This window comes from Anabrus simplex, chromosome 3, assembly GCF_040414725.1.
Source record: "Anabrus simplex isolate iqAnaSimp1 chromosome 3, ASM4041472v1, whole genome shotgun sequence".
In the NCBI taxonomy this organism is placed as follows: domain Eukaryota; kingdom Metazoa; phylum Arthropoda; class Insecta; order Orthoptera; family Tettigoniidae; genus Anabrus; species Anabrus simplex.
In genome coordinates, this window is record NC_090267.1 from 523,943,962 (window position 1) to 523,965,888 (window position 21,927).

At 40.9% G+C, this 21,927-nt stretch overlaps 1 protein-coding gene across 2 annotated transcripts in view; it reads right to left on the reverse strand.

Moving 5' to 3' along the window:
- Non3 (Ribosome production factor 2-like protein Non3) overlaps positions 1 to 21,927 on the reverse strand; it is a 182,257-nt gene that overhangs the window by 46,767 nt on the left and 113,563 nt on the right. For both annotated transcript variants that reach the window (XM_068226770.1, XM_067143683.2), the window contains one exon: positions 8,301 to 8,460. In XM_068226770.1, coding sequence (XP_068082871.1) covers positions 8,301 to 8,460 — 160 coding nt within the window. The remainder of the gene's footprint in view (positions 1 to 8,300; positions 8,461 to 21,927) is intronic.

A 21,927-nucleotide genomic window follows, 5' to 3' on the forward strand; every position in this document is an offset into this window, starting at 1 on the left:
TTCATGTCTATGAGTATATTTTCATCAGTAGAACACTGTCATTCTCCGACACATTACCACACTGTTGAGGTATAAAATCTTCAACACTCATTATGTCTATACAGTAAAACCTCGATCATACATTTTCGGAAACAAATTTATCCCTAATTATCTGTTCAAATCATGTAGTCCCGCGAGCACCCTAATTGAATCACGTTGTAATAACCCTGCATTAACCGTTCCTCGAAGAAATGATTTCCCGAACCACCCGTCCAGAAATTTCAGTCCCCTTAATGCTAAATCCTCAATCAAGCGTTTTTCAAGAAACTGTATCGCATGAAGGAAAGACTACGGCATAGTTACGGATCTTGGTATTAATGTCCCGTCATTGCAATAATTAGAGCAAATATTGTACTGGAAAAGCGGTCGGCGGTAAACCTGCATAAGGGACCATCCTAGCATCACATTCGGGTGGTACTGTTTACAGAATCCTCGGAAATCATAAAGCAGAGAGTGGCCACAACAATTGGAAGGAGATAGAGCACACCTCGACAGCTCAACTTGAAGACAGAACGAGTTTCGTCAAATGTTCGTAACTTACTTGTAATACGTCTACATTATATCCAGGGATAATTTTTTTAAATTTTACATATTTTCTTGTGTATCACCAAACAGGTTTTCGGCACTTCCCTCAGGGCACTGTATAGCCACTGGGCTTTCAGGCAGGAATCGAAACTGCCCCTTCTTACACAAATTTAATATTTTAATATCATATAGGATTATGTTATTGGAACCAGAACAGGTGTTGCACCTTACATACGTAAAAGCCATGGGAAGTTTTGGGACCGCCTATTACTGCTTTGGTCCTAATATAAGACTGGGAATTTTACGTTTTTGTGTTAAAATATTATAATAACTGCAGTCGCTTTATTTGCGCCCATTACATTAAAAAAAGTTTGTATCATTTCCCACTTGTACTGACTTGTACAACGAGCACGCTTTCCAGCAGAGCTCAAGGTCACTAATAACCACAATTTCTAGAGTTTTCGGAATCGATACATTCAAAACCATATTTTCGAGTTCAACATAACCGTTAAGTCAATGTAGGTCTGATTTATGCTGTAGCCAGTACAAGGTTTCCAGAAACTGACTAGGACAGTATACCGGTGACCAAATATCAATGGAAGATCAAAAAAAGGGATTTTGCCATCCTGATGGGCATTTTTGTATCTAATGTGCTTTATTTTATTAGATTAAGAGAATAGAGAACTACTTGCAATCGATTGTTGTTTGGCTTGGCGTTCTTAGATTTTTCGATCAAAGTTGCTGAACTGAAATAAGTTCCCCCAATAAAACCAAATGTACAGTTTTGAGATTTTTAACTCACGTACTGAAAATTAATGTTTGAAGCTGGCCCCGTGGTCTAACTTACCTGCCTTTCACCTGGAGGGCACGGGTTCGATTCCTGGCCATTTTTACTTGGATATAAGGGCTGGTTCCAGGTCCACTCAGGCTACGTGATTACCTTTAATTCAGGAGCTATTTAATGGTGAGATGGCGACCCCGGTCTAGAGCACCAGGGATAACGGCCAAGTGTCGCGTCGTAATCTGCAGGCTTTCGGACTGAGCACGGGTCACTCGGTAGGTGATGGCCCATTGGGGCTGTAGTGTTTATAAGATTATAATTATAGATTGCGATGTTTAGCTGAATTGTTGATGGTCATTCGTTCCCGGATTTTCCGTTTCCCCGTGTTGTACGTTTTTTCTCCGCGAGAATTAAGGTTTTAAATAATAAAAGTACTCATTTCCCCCTGTGGGTGGGGGCGGTAAAATAACACCCACGGTATCCCCTGCCTGTCGTAAGAGGCGACTGAAAGGGGCCCCAGGGGTTCTGAAATTTGGAGCGTGGATTGGTGACCACGGGGCCCTTAGCTGAGTCCTGGCATTGCTTCCACTTACTTGTGCTAGGCTCCTCACTTTCATCTGTCATATCTGACCTTCCTTGGTCAACTCTTGTTCTTTTCTGACCCCGACGCTATTAGGTATCCGAGGGCTAGGGAGTCTTTCATTTTCATGCCCTTCGTGGCCCTTGTCTTTCTTTGGCAGATACCTTCATTTTTCGAGGTGTCGGGTCCCTTCATATTTTCTCCTCGTTGCTAAAGACTGGTAAACTTAAACAGACTCTAGACGTGCTGAACAAATATAACATCAAGACTGCAGCACTACAAGAAACACAATTCACGGACACAGATGCATTTGAATCCCAAGGATACAGAATATACCAGGGGAAACCAGGCTTCAGGGTGATGAAGACAGTCCCACATCTTGGCACTGGCTTTGCTGTTCATCATAGGATGATTCCTCACATAATAGAGTTCACTTCACCTAATGGTAGGACTCCTCAATATCTTTGAGGTTCTGCAATAGGGCATATACCATAATGAACTTCCATGCACCCACAAATGACACAAATAGAAATGACCTGGAAGCAGTTGAACAATACTGGAGCATTCTAGAAGAAGCCCTGGACAAGATCCCACTACATCATACCACCATACTGATGGGTGATTTCAATGCACAGGTAGGAAAGGAGAAAAAATATTGCAGGATAGTAGGCCTCTACCCAGCCCATAAGAGGACAAACAGGAACGGAGAACGTCGTATAGACCTTTGTGACAAATATGGTCTTGTCCTAAAATCAACTGCCTTCAAACACCTGCCTAGGAAGGCGAAGATACGGAAGAGCCCAAATCCACTACTAGGTGAATTCCAGATAGACCATGTGGCCATGGGCAAAAAGCATCACAATGAGATTCAGAATATCAAGGTGCTAAGGGGTGCTAACTTAGACTCTGACCATTACCTATTTCTGGTAAAAACCATCCTACAATCACTAGGAGGCCACCTAATGTCGGCAGGAAGGCTAAAATACCGAAGTTCAACATCCCCCGACTGAGTGATGAAGACTGTGGTTTCAAAGTCACTCTGAAAGAAAACACACAGAAGCTGCTCAGAAGACAATGCCTGCCTCATCCAACAAAGGAAAACATCCATGGTGGACCACTACATGTGACCATGCTATAGAAGATAGACGCAGAGCCTGGGTCACGTGGAACCAATGCAAAAATGAGGCTACTACCAGGCCTTCCTTACTCAAAGGGAAATAACTGCTGTACTATACTGTACGACAAGCTAAGAGGAACCATAACAAGGCTCTAATACAACAGGCGGAAGAGGACTTTAAGATGCACAACTCAAGAGATTTCTACAGGGAACTCAGAAAACAGACAACGAAGTACACAGCTCCTACCCTTCATCTTCGTGGACCTGATGGGAAGCTTCAGTTCAACGACAAGGATTATACCAATACTCTTGCAGTGTATTTCAAACAGCTCCTCAATGCAGAGGAACCTAAAGAGAGACTTGCATTCTCTAAGCCTCTTTCCAGAAACTGAGACTCCACACCGCCAACCATTGAAGAAATAAGGGAGATTATCAAGAGCCTAAAGAACAACAAGGCCTCAGGTGAAGACGGTACAGTAGCGGAGATGTGGAAACATGCTGACGAACAATCCATACAAAGCATCCATCAGATCATATTTGGGCAATGGAGACCTTACCTGAGGAATGGACCTCAGCGGTGATCCATCCTCTACACAAGAAAGGTAGTAAGATAGACCTCGACAACTACAGAGGCATCTCTCTAATATCGGTTACGTACAACATCTGTCGGTCAACTGGATTCCCAATTAGGTGAATATCAGGCCGGTTTCCAGGCAAATAGATCTTGCACAGAGCAGATACAGAACCTCAAGACAATCCTGAGGTACAAGAATCATGGCGAACACCAATAGGTAGTCATACTAGTGCACTTCCAGAAGGCATACGATTCAATAGGTAGGCAGACCCTCATCTCCACATTATGGGAATTAGGCCTGGATGAGAAGACCACCAGACTAATCCAGGCTACGCTGAAAAACACCACCTCCAAAGTAAAGTTTAGAGGTGAGCTCTCAGAGAGTTTCTCTATCCAAACGGGAGTTAGACAAGGTGATGGAATTTCTTGCATTCTCTTTCATTGCGTTCTACAGAAGATTATCAGGGAATGGACTGCCACATTACCTCCAGGAAGTGGACTGAAAATTGGCTACAAGAAAGATACCTTGCCTGGACTTTGCCGACGACCTTACCTTATTAGCCAACAACATAGAAGAAGCTATTCACCAGCTACAGAGCCTCCATACCATAACAGCTAAACCGGCTTGAGGGTCAATATAAAGAAAACCGAGTTCATGACTAACATAAAGGGAGTCCCACCTACTATGCCATTGGAAAACACCACCATTCGTAAGGTTCCTGCAGTGAAGTACCTAGGGAAGTGGATTTCAGCAACCGAGAATGAATCATTAGCAATAGACACCAGATGCACCAAGTTGGAATGGATCTACCATACCTGTAAGAGCATCTATACATCCAAGTGCCTTTCTAAGAACCTTAAACTCCAACATTACAATTCAGTACTAAGACCGTCCGTACTGTACGCCTCTGAGTGTCTTCTGATGAACAGAAAAGGTCCACCGAGAAAGCTAGAGCTCAAGGAACAAAAAATATTAAGGAGGAGTTTAGGACCAATAAGAGAAGGGCATGGTACTTACAGGACAAGGCACAACAATGAGATCTATGACCATCAAGAAGACATAGTTACATCCATGAGGACGAGGCGATTGACTTTCTATGGGCATTTGACTCGTATGAGTACTTACAGACTTACCAGCAAGATCTTTACCACTACAGGCAGAGGGAAAGCATAAAATAAATGGATCACCACAGTGAAGTCCGACTTAGAACAGCTGGGGATTTCAGAAAAAACCATACGGGATCATGTATTATTCCGGCAGTTGACCTTTCAAGGTGTCTTTCCAGAGTCTGTCACCAGCACACAGAGTACAGGCAACACCCGACCGAAGTGGACCGAGGAAAGGAAACAAGCACACAGCCAGAAGATGAAAGCTTTCTGGGTGAAGAAAAAACAGAATTTCCATACAAGGAGTCGAAATGAGCCCCGTGGTCCTCAGTAAGCCCAAACGACAAGAAGAAGAAGAAGAAAAGTACTCATTATGTACTTCCATAGTAAATGTGCACTGTATTTAGTTATCACGGGGTGGTTTATAATTGTTATGGAAGTTACTGATGACCGATTACAGGTAATTAAGGGAAAGGCCTTATCACAATATTCACTAGGACCAAAAACAAACTCTTTAATATCAGACATAGTCCTATGTATCAGGAACTAATTTACAATGCCATACACTTGTGAAAAGCATAGTATACTTTGAACATCACATATTCCTAGTTATTCATATCAGAATTTCGAGGTTAACACACAAAAAATAACTTCTTGGTGGAAGTTTGCATTGCAGTCAGGCTGGCAGGCTAGTGTAAGAAATTGAGGTTTTAATGCTGCCACGAGATTCCGTCCAGTTTTATCAACCGTAGGTTGATATATAAGTAATAATAATAACAACGTAAACGTTTCCACCTTTTCAATACTAAAATATATTCACAAAATTATCAATTACACGGTACTAGTTTCGACCCATCTAGGGGTCATCATCAGCCGTATTGGAGCAATATGGCTGATGATGACCCCTAGATGGGTCGAAACTAGTACCGTGTAATTGATAATTTTGTGAATATATTTTAGTATTGAAAAGGTGGAAACGTTTAACGTTGTTATTATTATTACTTATATATTATTCTCAGTTCAATACGGACCAAAAACATGAAATTCATAACCATCAAACCGTAGGTTGTACAAACAGACCTCCACCTGACCTAGAAAGAATGTACAGTTGGTTAAGTACGGTACTGTGTCTTAACCAGTAATTAATACGTAAATAGCCTATACAATATTTCTATGCTTCCCTTATCGCCTGTAGCCGACTTCATGTTTGACATTCTTGTAGCATAACTGCAAGGTTTTCCAATCCCGTCACCCCGTCCTTCTCTTTCGTACTTACAGCATCAATCTTTACTATTTTCAATGGTATTCTTATATTAACAAGTCCTTTTCATTCGCTGTAAAATGCGGGACTCGATTTCTTCGCTCACTGACATCCTTCTCACAAATATCAATACGGGCATGAAACTAATAGATGACATTGACATCCTTGTCATGCTTTTCCATGTTTATGTCCATTTTTGAGTCAATATGTTTGAGATCTGATTGACACTACATCAGAGAGAACAAAAAGATCAAATAATGTGACATTACTACGAACACACTCCTGATTAGTTTGAATTCCCTATGCTGTTTACGACGTTCTATAATCATGGATCAAGGTTGATCCAGATACTGAGATCATTTTCTGATTTTGAATCAAAATTGATCCCAGATCAGCTATTTTTAACCTCTTAACTGGGCATGACGTATATATTCGTACGCTGAATGTTACAGGGTAATGGGCATGACGTATATATACGTACTCGTCTTTTACCGCGAATATCTCCTGGGTATGATGAACTACTTTGCCGCGTCGTGTATTATCGTCTTAATTGACGTTTTTCCTGCACTATGGCAGCAAATACCACATATCACGCTTCTTGAAACTTGTTGGTTTTTATTTTACAACTGTACGGTGTTACTTGTCCACAGTAGGCCAAATATGGCAGCATCTAGTTCAAGGCGTAAGTTCGAAACGCTCGAAGGAAACGAGATTATTCAACACTCAGAGAACGATTGTGACGATTTATGTTCTCAGAATTCCAAAGATGAGTGGCTTGATACAGATGATGAGTCTAATAGTGAAAGTGGTTCAGAGAATGAGAATGAAGAACAAGATAAACAATATGACGTATCGGATAAAGACCAAGTGCTAGACATGTTTCAACCTTTCCCGCCGCGTGGTGTTTCACGTCAGAAATTCGTATTTTCTGGTGCTAGTGGTGTAAATGTGGACTTCGACGATGAATCCAATGTGTTGGAATATTTTGAACAGTTCATAGAAAATGACATGTTTCAACTTAATGCCGAACAGACCCATGTGTATGCTAAACAGTTTTTAGAAGCCTATCCGAACTTGAAACTACGGTCACGAGCGAGAGATTGGGTGGATACAAATCTAACTCAGATAAAATCTCTAATTGGACTTCTAATTCTGCAGGGAATAGTTCATAAGCCAGAAAACAGTATGTACTTCTCCAAACAGGAAAGTATCGCAACCCCTCACTTTTTTAAAACTATCTCTGAGACAAATCACTGCAATTCTAGTGAGGTAAATGACGTAACTGGCCGTGAAGTTAATGTAAAATCTTTCACAATGTCACTAGCATGATGTGTCATTCGTAAATATTCCTTTCTTTTTTTGTTTTAATTTTAGGTGCTAACATATGGACATATGAACAAGACACTCAAATTTCAAATAGGTAAATGACCTTGCAGTTAATGCAAATTGGTTCAGAATGTCATATGCATTATATGATATTTATAAATAACCTTTGCTTTTATTTGTTTCAACTTTCGACTGTAAAATATGGGCCAAACTCTCAAATTCCAACCAGGTAAATGACCTTGCAGTTAATGTAAAAATGGTTAAAAATTTCTCTAACATTCAAATTTATTAATTAAAATGGTTTTTATTTTACTTTTTGTACCACAGGTGAATGATATGACTAACTTTTCTGCCTATCCTGTTGTGTAACAACAATCTGCTGAAAAAATACACAGGGCAGGTTACACCAAGCACATCAATAATACCCAGTTAAGAGGTTAATATATAAGTAATAATAATAATAATAACGTAAACGTTTCCACCTTTTCAATACTACAATATATTCACAAAATTACAAAATTACACGGTACTAGTTTCGACCCATCTAGGGGTCATCATCAGCCGTATTGGAGCAAAGATCATTTGTTTATACAATTAGCCCTAAAAGTCACAAAAGCACAATCTTGTGCACAAAAAAAATATAAACACGGAATTGGCTAACGGTCAAATAACCGCTCGAGCCGTTCTAGTATTAAGATATACCAAATATTTTGTGTCTGTTCTGGTATTACAATAAGAATACAGGTAGTTCTTAGATTGATTAAACTGCAGATTACATTTTTTAATTGTTAATGATATGAGATTCGAATTTCAATACATGGCAATTATTATATGGTGGCATCACATGATTTGTAGGAATTGTATGAACGCCAATTAAATCTGAAGATTAAACACACTTGTAGGAAGGTTGTCGAAGTTTGATGACAAATTGTTCGTGTCAAATTTAATAGGAGGCCACAAAGCCACAATGACATGGAGGACAGTACTCACCAAGGATTAAGTTATGAGGCCTCTTCTTGTTATGAGAGGTGAACACAAACAATGACGTGTTGTTCTTCCTCGTAAACTCCTCCACTGGGGTGATGTTCTCAAATGGGAGGAAGTCGTTTCTCCTGGACAGAATTTTACCATCTGGTTTCTTTAACTGATACTGAAAGCAAGACAATTATCATTACCAACATATTTACGCAGGTAGAATAACAACCCACAAGTTGTTCAATCAAATTATGAAAATTCCATCATTACCAACCTCAAGCACCTCGGGAAGATGACAAAAAACAGTGTACTAATGGAGCTTGAAATGTATGATGGCCCCTAGACGGACTGGAAGTGGGAACTAGCAAAGAGCTCGTCAGTATTGCCTATACGGAAGTTCAGTAAGTGTTACGGAAACAAGTGAACTTTTAATAAGCTACCTTTCGTGTAGTAATTTTAGCTCAGTGGTAGTGTCTCCTGAGTTCAAACTCAGTCATATAACATCGGCATGGCAACGTCCAACAAAATTCATAAAAACTCACCCATAGAGAGAGATTCAGTTTACTCTCCTATCCACTAGGCTGACACCTGCTTACTGTCTAGTCTTTAGATCTTATTTTTTGTTTTATTTTGTACTCCATTTCCAAATTCCTTCGTTGAATAAATAATTTTGTTTTATTTTAAATTTCTTTATCACTTAATTTGTTCAGAGACGATGATTACCTAGTTGTACTTCCTCTTAAAACAAAAATCACCACCACCACCTCTTTTCACTAATCATATCCATGTATTTCTAATTTCCTCAACCTGCAGATTTTCTACACTTATTTGTCCGCAGACAAATTTCACTTTCTCTATCCTAGGCCTAGAAATACTTATTTCACTGTAGATCAGATTCTAGTCTGTATCAGCAAAAATCCCTGGAATACCCACACATTCCTAACAGATCTCCTGATGGTGGTGATTTTCGTTTTAAGAGGAAGTACAATGAGGTAATCATCCCCTCTGAACAAATTAGCGGAAAAGAAATTTAAAATACAACAAAATTATTTATTCAACAAAGGAATTTCAAAACACAGTACAAAATAAAACAAAAATTTATTGAATTAGGCCGAAAATTTGCGTTTCCTGAGTAACAGTACACTTGTAATTTATATACCCTTCATTAATCCACTGTTGTACATAAAGCGGATGACAAGATCAGCAGTAGTTGCGTCATCGGCTAGTATGCGTTTGAGTCTTTCCTGCCGGCCCAGGCTCTGTCTTATGCCAGAGAGTTAAATTGAAATAATAAATATGGTAGTTCAACCTATTCAATACAAGTAAATAAGAGATGTAGAGATTACATTCTTATTTAATTAAAAGTGGAAATGGTACCGGTTTCAACCCCAGTCTGGGTCATCTAGAGCCGATAATAACTCGAAAAACAATGCATAAGTAAGAAAGAAGTTAACGGTCACGTCCACACAATATCAGTTGAAGAGGCAATATAAAAATGACGGGGGTAGGCACTGTAAAATTCAGTGGAATGTAAGTCACTTAAAAGAAGTAATGTGTAATCTTCCGAGCATCAGCACGGCACACGCAATGTTTGACACTGTCTCATAATGTTCACGAAAAGCAGAGAACAGTTAAATGAGCCAGACTGCATACACCGTCAGGCACAAAGTCACAACACAATCCAAATATGAAGATCTAAAGTCATGAAGAAGCCAAAGACGAGCAGCTCAACTGAAGTAACTTGCAAGCTCCAGAAGATCGGCGCGGTGTTTACAACGCCAAGTGCTGTAGTTTCATACGCTGACGGAGATTGAAGGGTAGATTAATGATCAAGTATTTGCTTAGTTCACGAAAATGTACCTATATATATATACTTATAATACGATTCAATATAATTGAATACGTAATTATGATCTTGAAGATTTTTAGAACAGTTGACTGTGAGGATGTGGGCCATGTTAACGTGAAGTGGGCACTACAAGAACACACTGGGGGTTCTTCCCTCTTTAGGAGATAAGAGTGAGCAGATCGTCCATGACATATCCTCAACCTACACAATACTATGGCCTCTCTCCGTGAAGGCCGGAACGAGGACCGCCACACGGTAGTTGTCTTCTTAATTGATCTCAAGCTTGTTGGGAGTTCGGATAGCTAGCCACTCCGATTCCCAGGACACGAAGATGGTTCCACACAGCTGAGAACAAATAGCAGGTACATTCACGGGTCTTGGAAGTCTTGCAGCTTCATCGGCAAGTTCGTTTCCCGCAATCCCAACATGGCTTGGAAGCCACGCGAAAGTGATTCTTAACCTGGCTATAAGGTCATGAATCTGCTGCACCAGTGAATGTTGCGAGAAACAGGATTCAATAGATTGCAGAGAGCTAAACGAGTCGGTATACATAAGAAAGTGGCTTCTTTCGTCACCAAGTGCAAACTGCAGAGCCTCTAAGATGGCGCAATTGAAAGTCAGTGAACACCATAGTCAGTTATGGATCCGGTCCTCCCTACCCTTCCATATGTAGTGGTGAATAGTCTTATGCTGGAAGAATATATCTAACTGCCACTAGCACAGAAGTCCAGAAAACTCTTCCCATTTCTATTAACTTCCATATCGTCCTCACATTTACTCATCTCCTTCAGTTTCATTTCCAACTCTCAGTGGTAGTGGTGGTGGTGATTATAGTTTTAAGAGGAAGCAAAACTGGGCAATCATCCTGTATTAACACTAATCTGTGGAAAAAATGGAAGAGATCCAACACTTTGAAAAATGAAGGTATCAGCCAAAGAAAGATAAGAACTACAAAAGGCACGAAAATGAAAGACTCCCCAGGCCTCGATACCAATACCGTCGGGTCACAAAAGAACTGACCAGGGGAGGTCGGACAGGATATATGAAAGTGAGGAGCCTGGCATAAGTAAGTGGAAGCAATGCCAGCAATCAGCTAAGGGCCCCATGATCGCCAAGCCAAATCTCGCATTGAAATTGCCCAGTTGCACTATCCTATCCTTGCTGTTGACCATGACTACAATGTCACTCAGTGCTTCATAAGACTTATAAACTTCCTCTTCATCTGCACCCTCACATGTAGATAGACAACTGCCATCCTAAATCCTCCTAAACCATTTGCTCATTTATCTGCCTAACAGAAACTACACTATGTTGCATGCAATAGTATTTCTGATGGAGAGTCCTACCCCATACTTTTGCTTTTTAGCACCTGTTAAGTACGCTTTATATTCGCTTCGTCATTATCTCCCCTTACCTGAATATCTATCATTAACTCCTCACAAATCCAGACACATCCTCTTTGCTGACCGAGGCAGTTCTATTTTCTTTCTTCCACAAGCTCCACTAATACTGATAGTTCCCCATCAAATTCCATTTTGTCACCAAATACTAGGCATGACATTAGCCTCTTTTAAATGATGTTGCTGGGATTTTCTCCTGAGTGAATATGAGAATAAATGACATCATTGCTAACTACAGTATTTGAATTAATGATACAATACAATGTATAACTGTAATACAACACACTAAGGGCTGGTTCTACCACCTACGGGTAAAGTAGCGTGTAAGTATTTGAATTAATGATACAATACAATGTATAACTGTAATACAACACACTAAGGGCTGGTTCTACCACCTACGGGTAAAGTAGCGTGTAAGTATTTGAATTAATGATACAATACAATGTATAACTGTAATACACAGTATTTGAATTAATGATACAATACAATGTATAACTGTAATACAACAACTAAGGGCTGGTTCTACCACCTACGGGTAAAGTAGCGTGTAACTTGCCCTCCGCGTAAAAGAATATTTCCGTTCAACCATTCCTGGCTAGCGCTATCGGCAGCATAAATCGTAGTTACCCGACGCATAGTTTATTGGCCACTTCGAGGGCCAGGCAAGTTTTGAGAGCTGATCATTATTAGCTGTAGTTCTGGTGACATACAGCTTAAATTAGCTTAGTATAGTGATAAAAGCAGTAACAGTGATTGATATTGTATTGGAAGGTTTTGAACATTAATGCTTCCCTTGAGTTGCAGTGGTCACACCAGCCTCTCGCATCGACAGCATCGGGGACACATTTTATAAGTCAAGCTTTTGCAAAGAAACTCTACAAGAGTATAAAATCAAAACCTATTTTGAAATAATCTCAAATGGGCTTTAATTTTCTAATTTTTAATTTTTCAATCTTCAGATACCAGATATAGTCAGTATATGGATCCCAATTACATGAGGCATTCTCGTAGCGTGATGGCTAACACATTTGCTTCGTAACATGAGGTACGCAGGTTCGAATTTTTATTATGCCAAATATTTTTGACATTGCGAAAGCAAGATGAGAGAAGATTGGAGGCTCTAGAGATGTGCGTATGGAGGAGAATAGAACCAGTGAAATGGGAAATCTGGGTAAGGAATGAGGAGGTATTACAAAGAGTTGGAGAAGATTGTAGTATTTTGCAAATCATTAGGAGAAAAATGAACTGGATCGGACATTGTTTGAGGAGGGATTGTTTACTGAAAGAAGTAATAGAAGGAACGGTGAAAGGCAATTGAGGACGAGGAAAAGATACTAAAGGTTGGACAATATCAAAGGAAAGAAATATTTGGAGATAAAAACTTGGCAGACAGGCATAGGTGGAAGAGGTTCATCCCATGACAACACCTGCCATAAGGCAGAATACCTGGATGATGACTGTTGTATTCATCTGTATGCCTCTTTTCACACGTTCTTATGTTAATAATATATTTCATTGAAATGTTTAATCACAATATTATGTCTGTACTTTATGTGTATAGAAAGTGATTGTTATGATTAATCATTATAGTACTAACACATATAGGACTGTCATCCAGGTAACAGATTCACTACCAGTTGTTTACCTAGTCTTCTTGTAAATGATTTCAAAGAAATTGGAAACTTTTTTTGCTACTGGCTTTACGTCGCACCGACACAGATAGGTCTTATGGAAATGATGCCATAGGAAAGACCTAGGAGTTGGAAGGAAGCACCAGTGGCCTTAATTAAGGTACAGTTCCAGCATTTGCCTGGTGTGAAAATGGGGAAACCACGGAAAACCATCATCAGGGCTGCCGACAGTGGGATTCGAACCCACTATCTCCCAGATGCAAGCATGGCCAACTCGCCCGGTAAATTGGAAACTATTCCATTCCCGAATTCCTCTTCCTGTGAATAGATATTTACTCTGATTAGTTCTTTACATTTACAGTATCTTCCTACTTTATCTTCATAAAGTTAAAAATTAGAATGAAATGCATTATCAATAAATGGAAGCATGTGAAACTAAACAAGGTCACATAGCTAGTTGCAAATAAAGGATCGTGGGGATACTTACCGTAATTAATTTACAGAAGCCTGCAGACAGAATGCTCAAAGGCAAAGTCCATAAGGAAGATGTGTGTGTATACGTATGTGGAAGCACGTAAAAGAGTTAAGAACAGCAGCAGGGAATGATTATAAATTTTTAAATGTAAATTAGAAAGACAAAGAGAACCTGTGTACTTTCTATTATGGAGCGAGCAACTTAACCATTACAACACCAATATAAATGGCCCGTTATTGGACATTATAAATGTTCCAGCTAACTCATTCCTGGTTGCCAGCGTTTCGCCCTTGTGTGCTAGGTTGGGCTCATCAGTTGATACCTAGCACACCTACCAAGACGCTGGCTAGTGCATACCGTGGAGGCCACTGCGTAGGCTACTTGGAGCCACCGGCAGTGCCAATGCACTATGAGAGACTGTCTCTTTACAAAAAATTGATGCCTGCCTGGCTATCAGATGACATAGATGATGATTCCCATAGGGAATCTGAAATATTTGTCCCAAATGAGTAAATTTATAATACCAATATAAATGGTCCGTTATTGGACATTATAAACTTTCCAGCTAACTCATTCCTGGTTGCCAGCGTTTTGCCCTGGTTGCCAGGAACGAGTTAGCTGGAAAATTTATAATGTCCAATAATGGACTATTTATATTGGTATTATAAATTTACTAATTCAGGACAAATATTTCATATTCCCTATGGGAATCATCATCCATGTCAACCATTTTACTACAAGAATACCTTCCAAAACGCTGCCTTACATGACAGGTACTGGCGTACGGAAATTTAATCTCGAGCTTTCAATCCCAATTAGGTATTGATTTTGAAGCTCGTAGGTTAACTTCACGAAAGCTTGACATTGTCCAGAACTCTAAGACCCCCTTATTAGGTGTGTTGGTGATAATCAGCAGATATAAGCATAGAAAAAATAAGACAAAATGAGCTTCATACATCTAAGGATAGATAACACCTCAGTCGAAAGCGATAAGTCGCTGAAAATCGTCTAGCCAACCCCGTATATCGTGTCCAGCTTCGGGCAGCTACCTAGCACTTACGCAGCGGTGGTAGCATGCAAGCCAAGGTACCAATTGATTTACACCCCCCATGTAGTTTACTTCCCACATTAACTGCCATCCAGTTTACCAGCAGATGGTTGAACCGGCCCTAAGTCATGTGGACTACAGTATAAGTCTGCTGCAAATAGTGAATGTTTGGAGGCCTCAATTCCAACACATGCTAACTCCAATAAAGTCTAATTGAATTATGCACAACTTCAGTCTAGAAACATGATAAGACATGCTACTTTACTAAAAAAATAAACAGTCTCGTACTTGCTCAATACTATGTAAAATGCACCGTAGCTGTGAACCTTCATCTGAATTCTAAAGCATGCCATGTCCACAGATTCGGAATTCAGAAGATCGACTGGAGTTAGCATGGTTCAAGAGAGGACAGCATGTTGCAGTATAAAACTGTGTGTAATAATCATCTGAATAAGACCCCATAAACATCATTTGATTTTGAACAGAATATTCCTGCTCCACATCTACGGCAGTTGTGGGTGTGCAATATGGGAATAAGCAACCTAGGGACTCGTTTTGCAGCCACGTGTATGAGGTTGAAAATGTAGCTAACAGTGAAGTCAATGAAGTTATTTCTTGTCAAATTCATTTCCTTGAAAATAAACTTCCCAGTACCATAAACCTCTTGAACATTTTTTCTGATGGATGTGATGATCGTATTTTCCAGTCAGGGGACAACTTTCCAGTTGTGCTCTACACAACAACGTACAACACTGGAGAAGTGGATAAATTTGGTCCACCGGGTGAGTTAGCTGTGCGATTAGGGGCACGCAGCTGTGAGCTTGCATCCCGAAAATAGTGGCTTTGAAGATGGTTTTCCGTGGTTTTCAATTTTCACACCAGTCAAATGTTGGAGCTGTACCTGGGTGAAAGCCACGGTCGTCTTCAGTGTCTTGTATTCTTCAGCAGTTTAGTAGCCCAATCTTGGCATGAAACATACATCACACGGAATAGCAGGGAGAGGGCAGAGCTTGCTTCCTCTTCGAACACTGTAACTGATGTAGAAACAGCGTGGCACCAAAGCGTATTCCAGCTCTCTTCCTAGGTGATCCCTGCAATGGCTCAAAGCTTGTGCCGGAGCAGGAGTTGACAAGGAAGCCTAGTTTCACTCATCTGAGACAGTGGCCAATGATCGTAGCCTCAATGCTTACAGCAGCTTTCTCAAGAATTGTAAGGTTGGCGACACGGTCTTCCCATTTCATGTTCAAGGTGGATCCATGTTATTGCAGATGGAAGCGCTCTAGCTTTTGGATACCCTGACGGTAGAGGGTCCAAGTTTGACAACCCTAAAGCAGTGCTGATATAACAACGCGGTAAACCATGATCTCGGTATGTGTTGTAAGGTCCTTATTCATGAAGGTACAATGGAAAAAACAAATCCAAATGCTGAATGGGCAGCACCAATTCTTTTGAGGAGTTAGGAGAGGCTCCAGTGAAAAATCCGCAATGGAGATATTGAAAGCTGAAACGTTCGACCCAGGTGCAGACTGTGGAGGAGACCATTCTTGAAACAACCGCTCATTGGGTTTAAGAGCAGGTGCAGCAGCGTCATCTACACAATGCAGTTTCCATAGCAGAGGTAAGCTTGTCTGAGCCTTGACCAGACCTACTCTCCACATAGCAGGTCGAGATCATAGGTATAAAGGAGACTTGCTCTCCGCATTTTTCCTGGATTTGTCTAACGCAACAACAAAGAAATTTCACGTCTCATCAATGCTAAATGAGAAGCCTATTTATCCCTTCTTCAAGATCCATCTCTAAACACAAAGAAAGCGCACTTTCTTGAATTCAAGCGTAAACGTCGGGGGCAAATAAGAGAGATAAAGGACAAGAAAATCTCACTGCTAATCAGGTAGGATCCTCTCGGAAATTATCTGCAGGTATAGTTTAATTATTTAACCTCTTCAATCCTGAACTATTTTCTGCATTCAGTGTGTTATATTTTGCTCAAATAATTTTAAAAAATTCACCATAGAAAATTAGTGTTTCACTAAGTTATTTTATGCGTGTAACATATATGCTACATCAGCACTTTCCTTGACTTTCCTACCATTATTACTTTTTCCTTAAATTATTTTGTATTATTGTAAGTAAACAAAACCACATGTGGAACATATGCTACATACGGACTGAGGAGGATAAGGAAACCAAGTTTCTGCTCCGTGGGGTTTTGTATTTGCGAAATTTCACATGCCTACATTTGTGTGCAGTGGGATGGGGAATTTTAAAGAATAGATTCATAATCATTTGAGGGTTTACGTACTGTTTATATTTATTTATTCCATTTGCATGGTCAAAGGGCAAACTATTTAAAGATCACAAGCATATTTTGGTCTGAAACTTCTTGAAATATATCTATGTACATGACTGTTGTGCTTACATGGACACCAACAGACACCCTGCATTTACCTGGTACCGGAGAGCGTGCAAACGTTTTTGGCTGAATCTTCCACTCATCCAGATAGTTACGAACTACACTGCACGTAAATGTCAAGAGGTCCATCCCATCTTCGCCCTGCCAGGCATTATGCATGGACACATTCAGTACGTAAGAGATCAGTGGTCAATACCAATTCCTATTTCGCAGATTTATACGATATGAGGTAGTGTTCCGGTTCATTATATCAACGCCATCCATACTGTACCCATCCAAATGGTTCCTTATTAGGAACAAATGGAGATTTGCTTTAATATGGGTAAATTTCAGGCACACTCACAGAAGAGTTATCAGCTGATAGCCAGGCCGTCCTGTTGAGAGCAATGTCAGTCGGAACTGGGTCCAGCAGTCAAGGACACACGAGCTACGTCACAGCGGTGTACTCGTGATGCAACAGAAGTTTGGAGAAGGGGCGACAGATTTCTTGAACGATCCATACTCTCGCAAGAGGGGACAAATCATATTTAAGCTAAAACTCTAATCGGGAGGCTACATCACTTTACTTGTTAATTCCATAATTTTGAGGTGATTGTGTGGATAGATGTATTTTTTGGATCTGTGTACTTTAATTTTTTGTTTACTCACGTGGATTTTCGGATCTCTGTGCGTATTCAGGTAGCGAGAGATTCTGACCATTGTTGAACTCAGGACCTTTGTTTGTGATAGTTAAGCTCTATATTTCCAACTAAGGGTTTCATAATGTAAAATTTATTGATGATTAACTAATTGAATACAATCGAGCAAGGTCTCAGGAAAGAGGGAATAAACCAAAGAAGCTGAAAAACGAAAGAAAAATTAGGAATCTGAAAAGAAGTTGAATTGTAAGAATCTGAGAAAGAGTCTGTTATGAAATCGGATAAATAATTGATGATTCAAGTGTAAAGTGTTGTAAAGTAATTGAGCTATAGGGTTAATAATGTGAGCAGGATAAAAGTCTTGAGATTAAAATTGATTAATACAATAAGAGTAGGAGTAGACGTTATGAACTAGAGATGGTAACTTATGACTTAAAAGAAAAATAATTAGGAGATATTATTGCAAATCTGAAATCAATGTACAATAGTATAGGCTTGATTTAGGAAATGAATTAAATAGTATTCTAATTTCTAAAAGGATATAACAACAACAACAACAACAATAATAATAACAATAACAATAATAATAATAATAATAATAATAATAATGAGGAGGCGGAGATTGAGATGGAACTCCAGATGTTTGAATGAACTACTGTACTCTCAATTTCTCAGGAGTAAAGTGTCATTGGAAACAAACTTTCACTAATGTTGAAATTTTGATTTTTTACAGTTATTTCGATTCACCATCGATACCTGGAGTGGAGTAACCAATGATAATAAAATATAAATTTTGATTTAAATGTAAAATCCGAGGAAAGTTCAAGAAGCATCTACTTGTAAATAATAATTTTTTTCTTCACATTCTTCAGAGAATTGAACTTAAGGTTTTATTTGTCCAGTTTTTTCTATGTTGTTAATAAATGTTCATTGTTGTTTTGTTGTGCCAGCTGTGACCAGTGACCTGCAAATATAAATTATTAAAAGATAATGTTCCGATATAGCGACTTCCACCCGTGGGACTCTCACGCAGCCGGTGAGCGACGCCAGGACATTGTACTGACCTACACAGTGTGCTTGATCAACCTGAATAAATTTTTTTCTCGGAATTGCTCCAGCGCTTCACCTTTCCTACGGGCTGAGGGCTGAACTCCACAGCATGTTGATGCAATCGTGTCAACATCATTGTCATTGAACTGTACGAGGGTGAAGCTCTATTTCTTATCTGTTATTTGATGGTGAGAACCCCGCGGTAGCTTTTTCACTACAGCCAAGTCTTTCAACGGTGCTTTGTCAAATCTGTTGGCACGAAGAGTGCCTGTTGCACTGTGACCTTTATATTGTAGATGTTCCAGCAACTGGAGAGATGAGAAAAATTGTCGAAATATAAATTATATGTCTTGGGTAGGGGTTGTCTGGCCAGTTCAATCTGCTATGGTAACGGAGTAAACCACACAGGCAGTGTCTTCACGCAGAGTGTTGGACAGCGTTAAATAGCCTCATCCACTATAAGGACCAACGGCTAAGGGCAGAGTAGTCCTTACAGAAGGGAAATGGACCCTCAGTGGAGCAAATGCCACTGAACTCCCATATCAACTATAGTGTCTGTACTCCAGAGGAGCAGCTACAAAAGGCATCTGTTCTCCATGTTAGGAGCGGCCTACAAGGTTCGGCTGGCAGTAGCTCTCAAATGCCTTTGGGAGTGGCAAACCCATCGTAATAAAAGCCTATATGATGATGATGATTGTAATGGAGCCTCGGAAAATGCTAGGACGTTCCCGACAAGTGACGTGCAGCTTTTGTGATGCTGGGAGAAATGTGAGTAATAGGCGACCAGCAACCAAATACACTGACTGACAGAGCAAATGCAACACCAAGAAGGAGTGGTCAGAACTTTATGCCAATTGCAGGGTAGACTGACGTCACTGAGGTATGCTCATGATGTGAAATGCGCCGCTGTGCTGCGCACGTAGCGAACGATAAATGGGACACAGCGTTGGCGAATGGCCCACTTCGTACCGTGATTTTTCAGCCGACAGTCATTGTAGAACGTGTTGTCGTGTGCCACAGGACACGTGTATAGCTAAGAATGCCAGGCCGCCGTCAACGGAGGCATTTCCAGCAGACAGACGACTTTACGAGGGGTATGGTGATCGGGCTGAGAAGGGCAGGTTGGTCGCTTCGTCAAATCGCAGCCGATACCCATAGGGATGTGTCCACGGTGCAGCGCCTGTGGCGAAGATGGTTGGCGCAGGGACGTGTGGCACGTACGAGGGGTCCAAGCGCAGCCCGAGTGACGTCAGCACGCGAGGATCGGCGCATCCGCCGCCAAGCGGTGGCAGCCCCGCACGCCACGTCAACCGCCATTCTTCAGCATGTGCAAGACACCCTGGCTGTTCCAATATCGACCAGAACAATTTCCCTTTCCCGTCGATTGGTTGAAGGAGGCCTGCACTCCCGGCGTCCGCTCAGAAGTCTACCATTGACTCCACAGCATAGACGTGCACGCCTGGCATGGTGCCGGGCTAGAGCGACTTGGATGAGGGAATGGTGGAACGTCGTGTTCTCCGATGAGTCACGCTTCTGTTCTGTCAGTGATAGTCACCGCAGACGAGTGTGGCGTCGGCGTGGAGAAAGGTCAAATCCGGCAGTAACTGTGGAGCGCCCTACCGCTAGACAACGCGGCATCATGGTTTGGGGCGCTATTGCGTATGATTCCACGTTACCTCTAGTGCGTATTCAAGGCACGTTAAATGCCCACCGCTACGTGCAGCATGTGCTGCGGCCGGTGGCACTCCCGTACCTTCAGGGGCTGCCCAATGCTCTGTTTCAGCAGGATAATGCCCGTCCACACACTGCTTGCATCTCCCAACAGGCTCTACGAGGTGTACAGATGCTTCCGTGGCCAGCGTACTCTCCGGATCTCTCACCAATCGAACACGTGTGGGATCTCATTGGACGCCATTTGCAAACTCTGCCCCAGCCTCGTACGGACGACCAACTGTGGCAAATGGTTGACAGAGAATGGAGAACCATCCCTCAGGACACCATCCGCACTCTTATTGACTCTGTACCTCGACGTGTTTCTGCGTGCATCGCCGCTCGCGGTGGTCCTACATCCTACTGAGTCGATGCCGTGCGCATTGTGTAACCTGCATATCGGTTTGAAATAAACATCAATTATTCGTCCGTGCCGTCTCTGTTTTTTCCCCAACTTTCATCCCTTTCGAACCACTCCTTCTTGGTGTTGCATTTGCTCTGTCAGTCAGTGTACATCAAGATAGCGACCATCAATGTAGTGACACTAACAGAGAAAGTGCAAGAAATCGTAGATTTTATGGTTGACAAAGATATAGCATTGCTGGGAATCAGCGAGACCAAATGGAAAGCAAAAGGTGAGAGGAAACTAAAGGAAGGATACACCTTATACTATAGCGGAGGAAGAGAAGCCAAAAATGGTGTAGGTCTCATTATTAGAAAAGACCTAAAAGAATACCTACAATTGGTGAATCTTTTGAAGGAGATCAGAGAGTTGTGATAGCTAAGTTAAAGATGGGAACAATACAAAAGATGACAGATTAGGCAGAGAAAGCTAACGGTGTGGAAATTGCAGGAGAAGGAAATAAATGAAAAAAAAAACCACACGCACACACACGCACGCATACCTAAGGAAGACATTGGAAGGGTTGAAGAAATGGGCATACTTTAAAACAGTCATGGTGAAGTCTGCAGAACAGACCTGTGGAAGAGTATCAGGAAGGAAGAAAGATAAAGAAACACCCTGGTGGAATGACAGGGTAAAAGATATAGTCAAATGGAAGAAACAAGCTTGGAAAAGATGGCTGAGAAACAGAACAACAGAATGCAAAACAGAATACAGGCACTGCAAGGAGGGGTGCACCAAGGTGGTTTAAGAAGAGAAAAAGAAATGCTGGCAAAAATTCACTGAATCTCTGCAAGAAGATACAACCAGAAACAAAAAGATCTTATTCAAGTGTGTTAAAAAGAAGAAAAACTCAGGAGGAGGTGCTAACTTCATTCAAAATGAACAGGAGGAAGTGATGACACAGAAGCAGGGTATATTGCAGAGGTGGAGAAAATACTTCAACAGCTTTACAACGTGCAAAATACCTCGGGACAAAGAGAAATCGAAGAACCAGATTTAGTGCGGATAGAAGATAAGGAAAA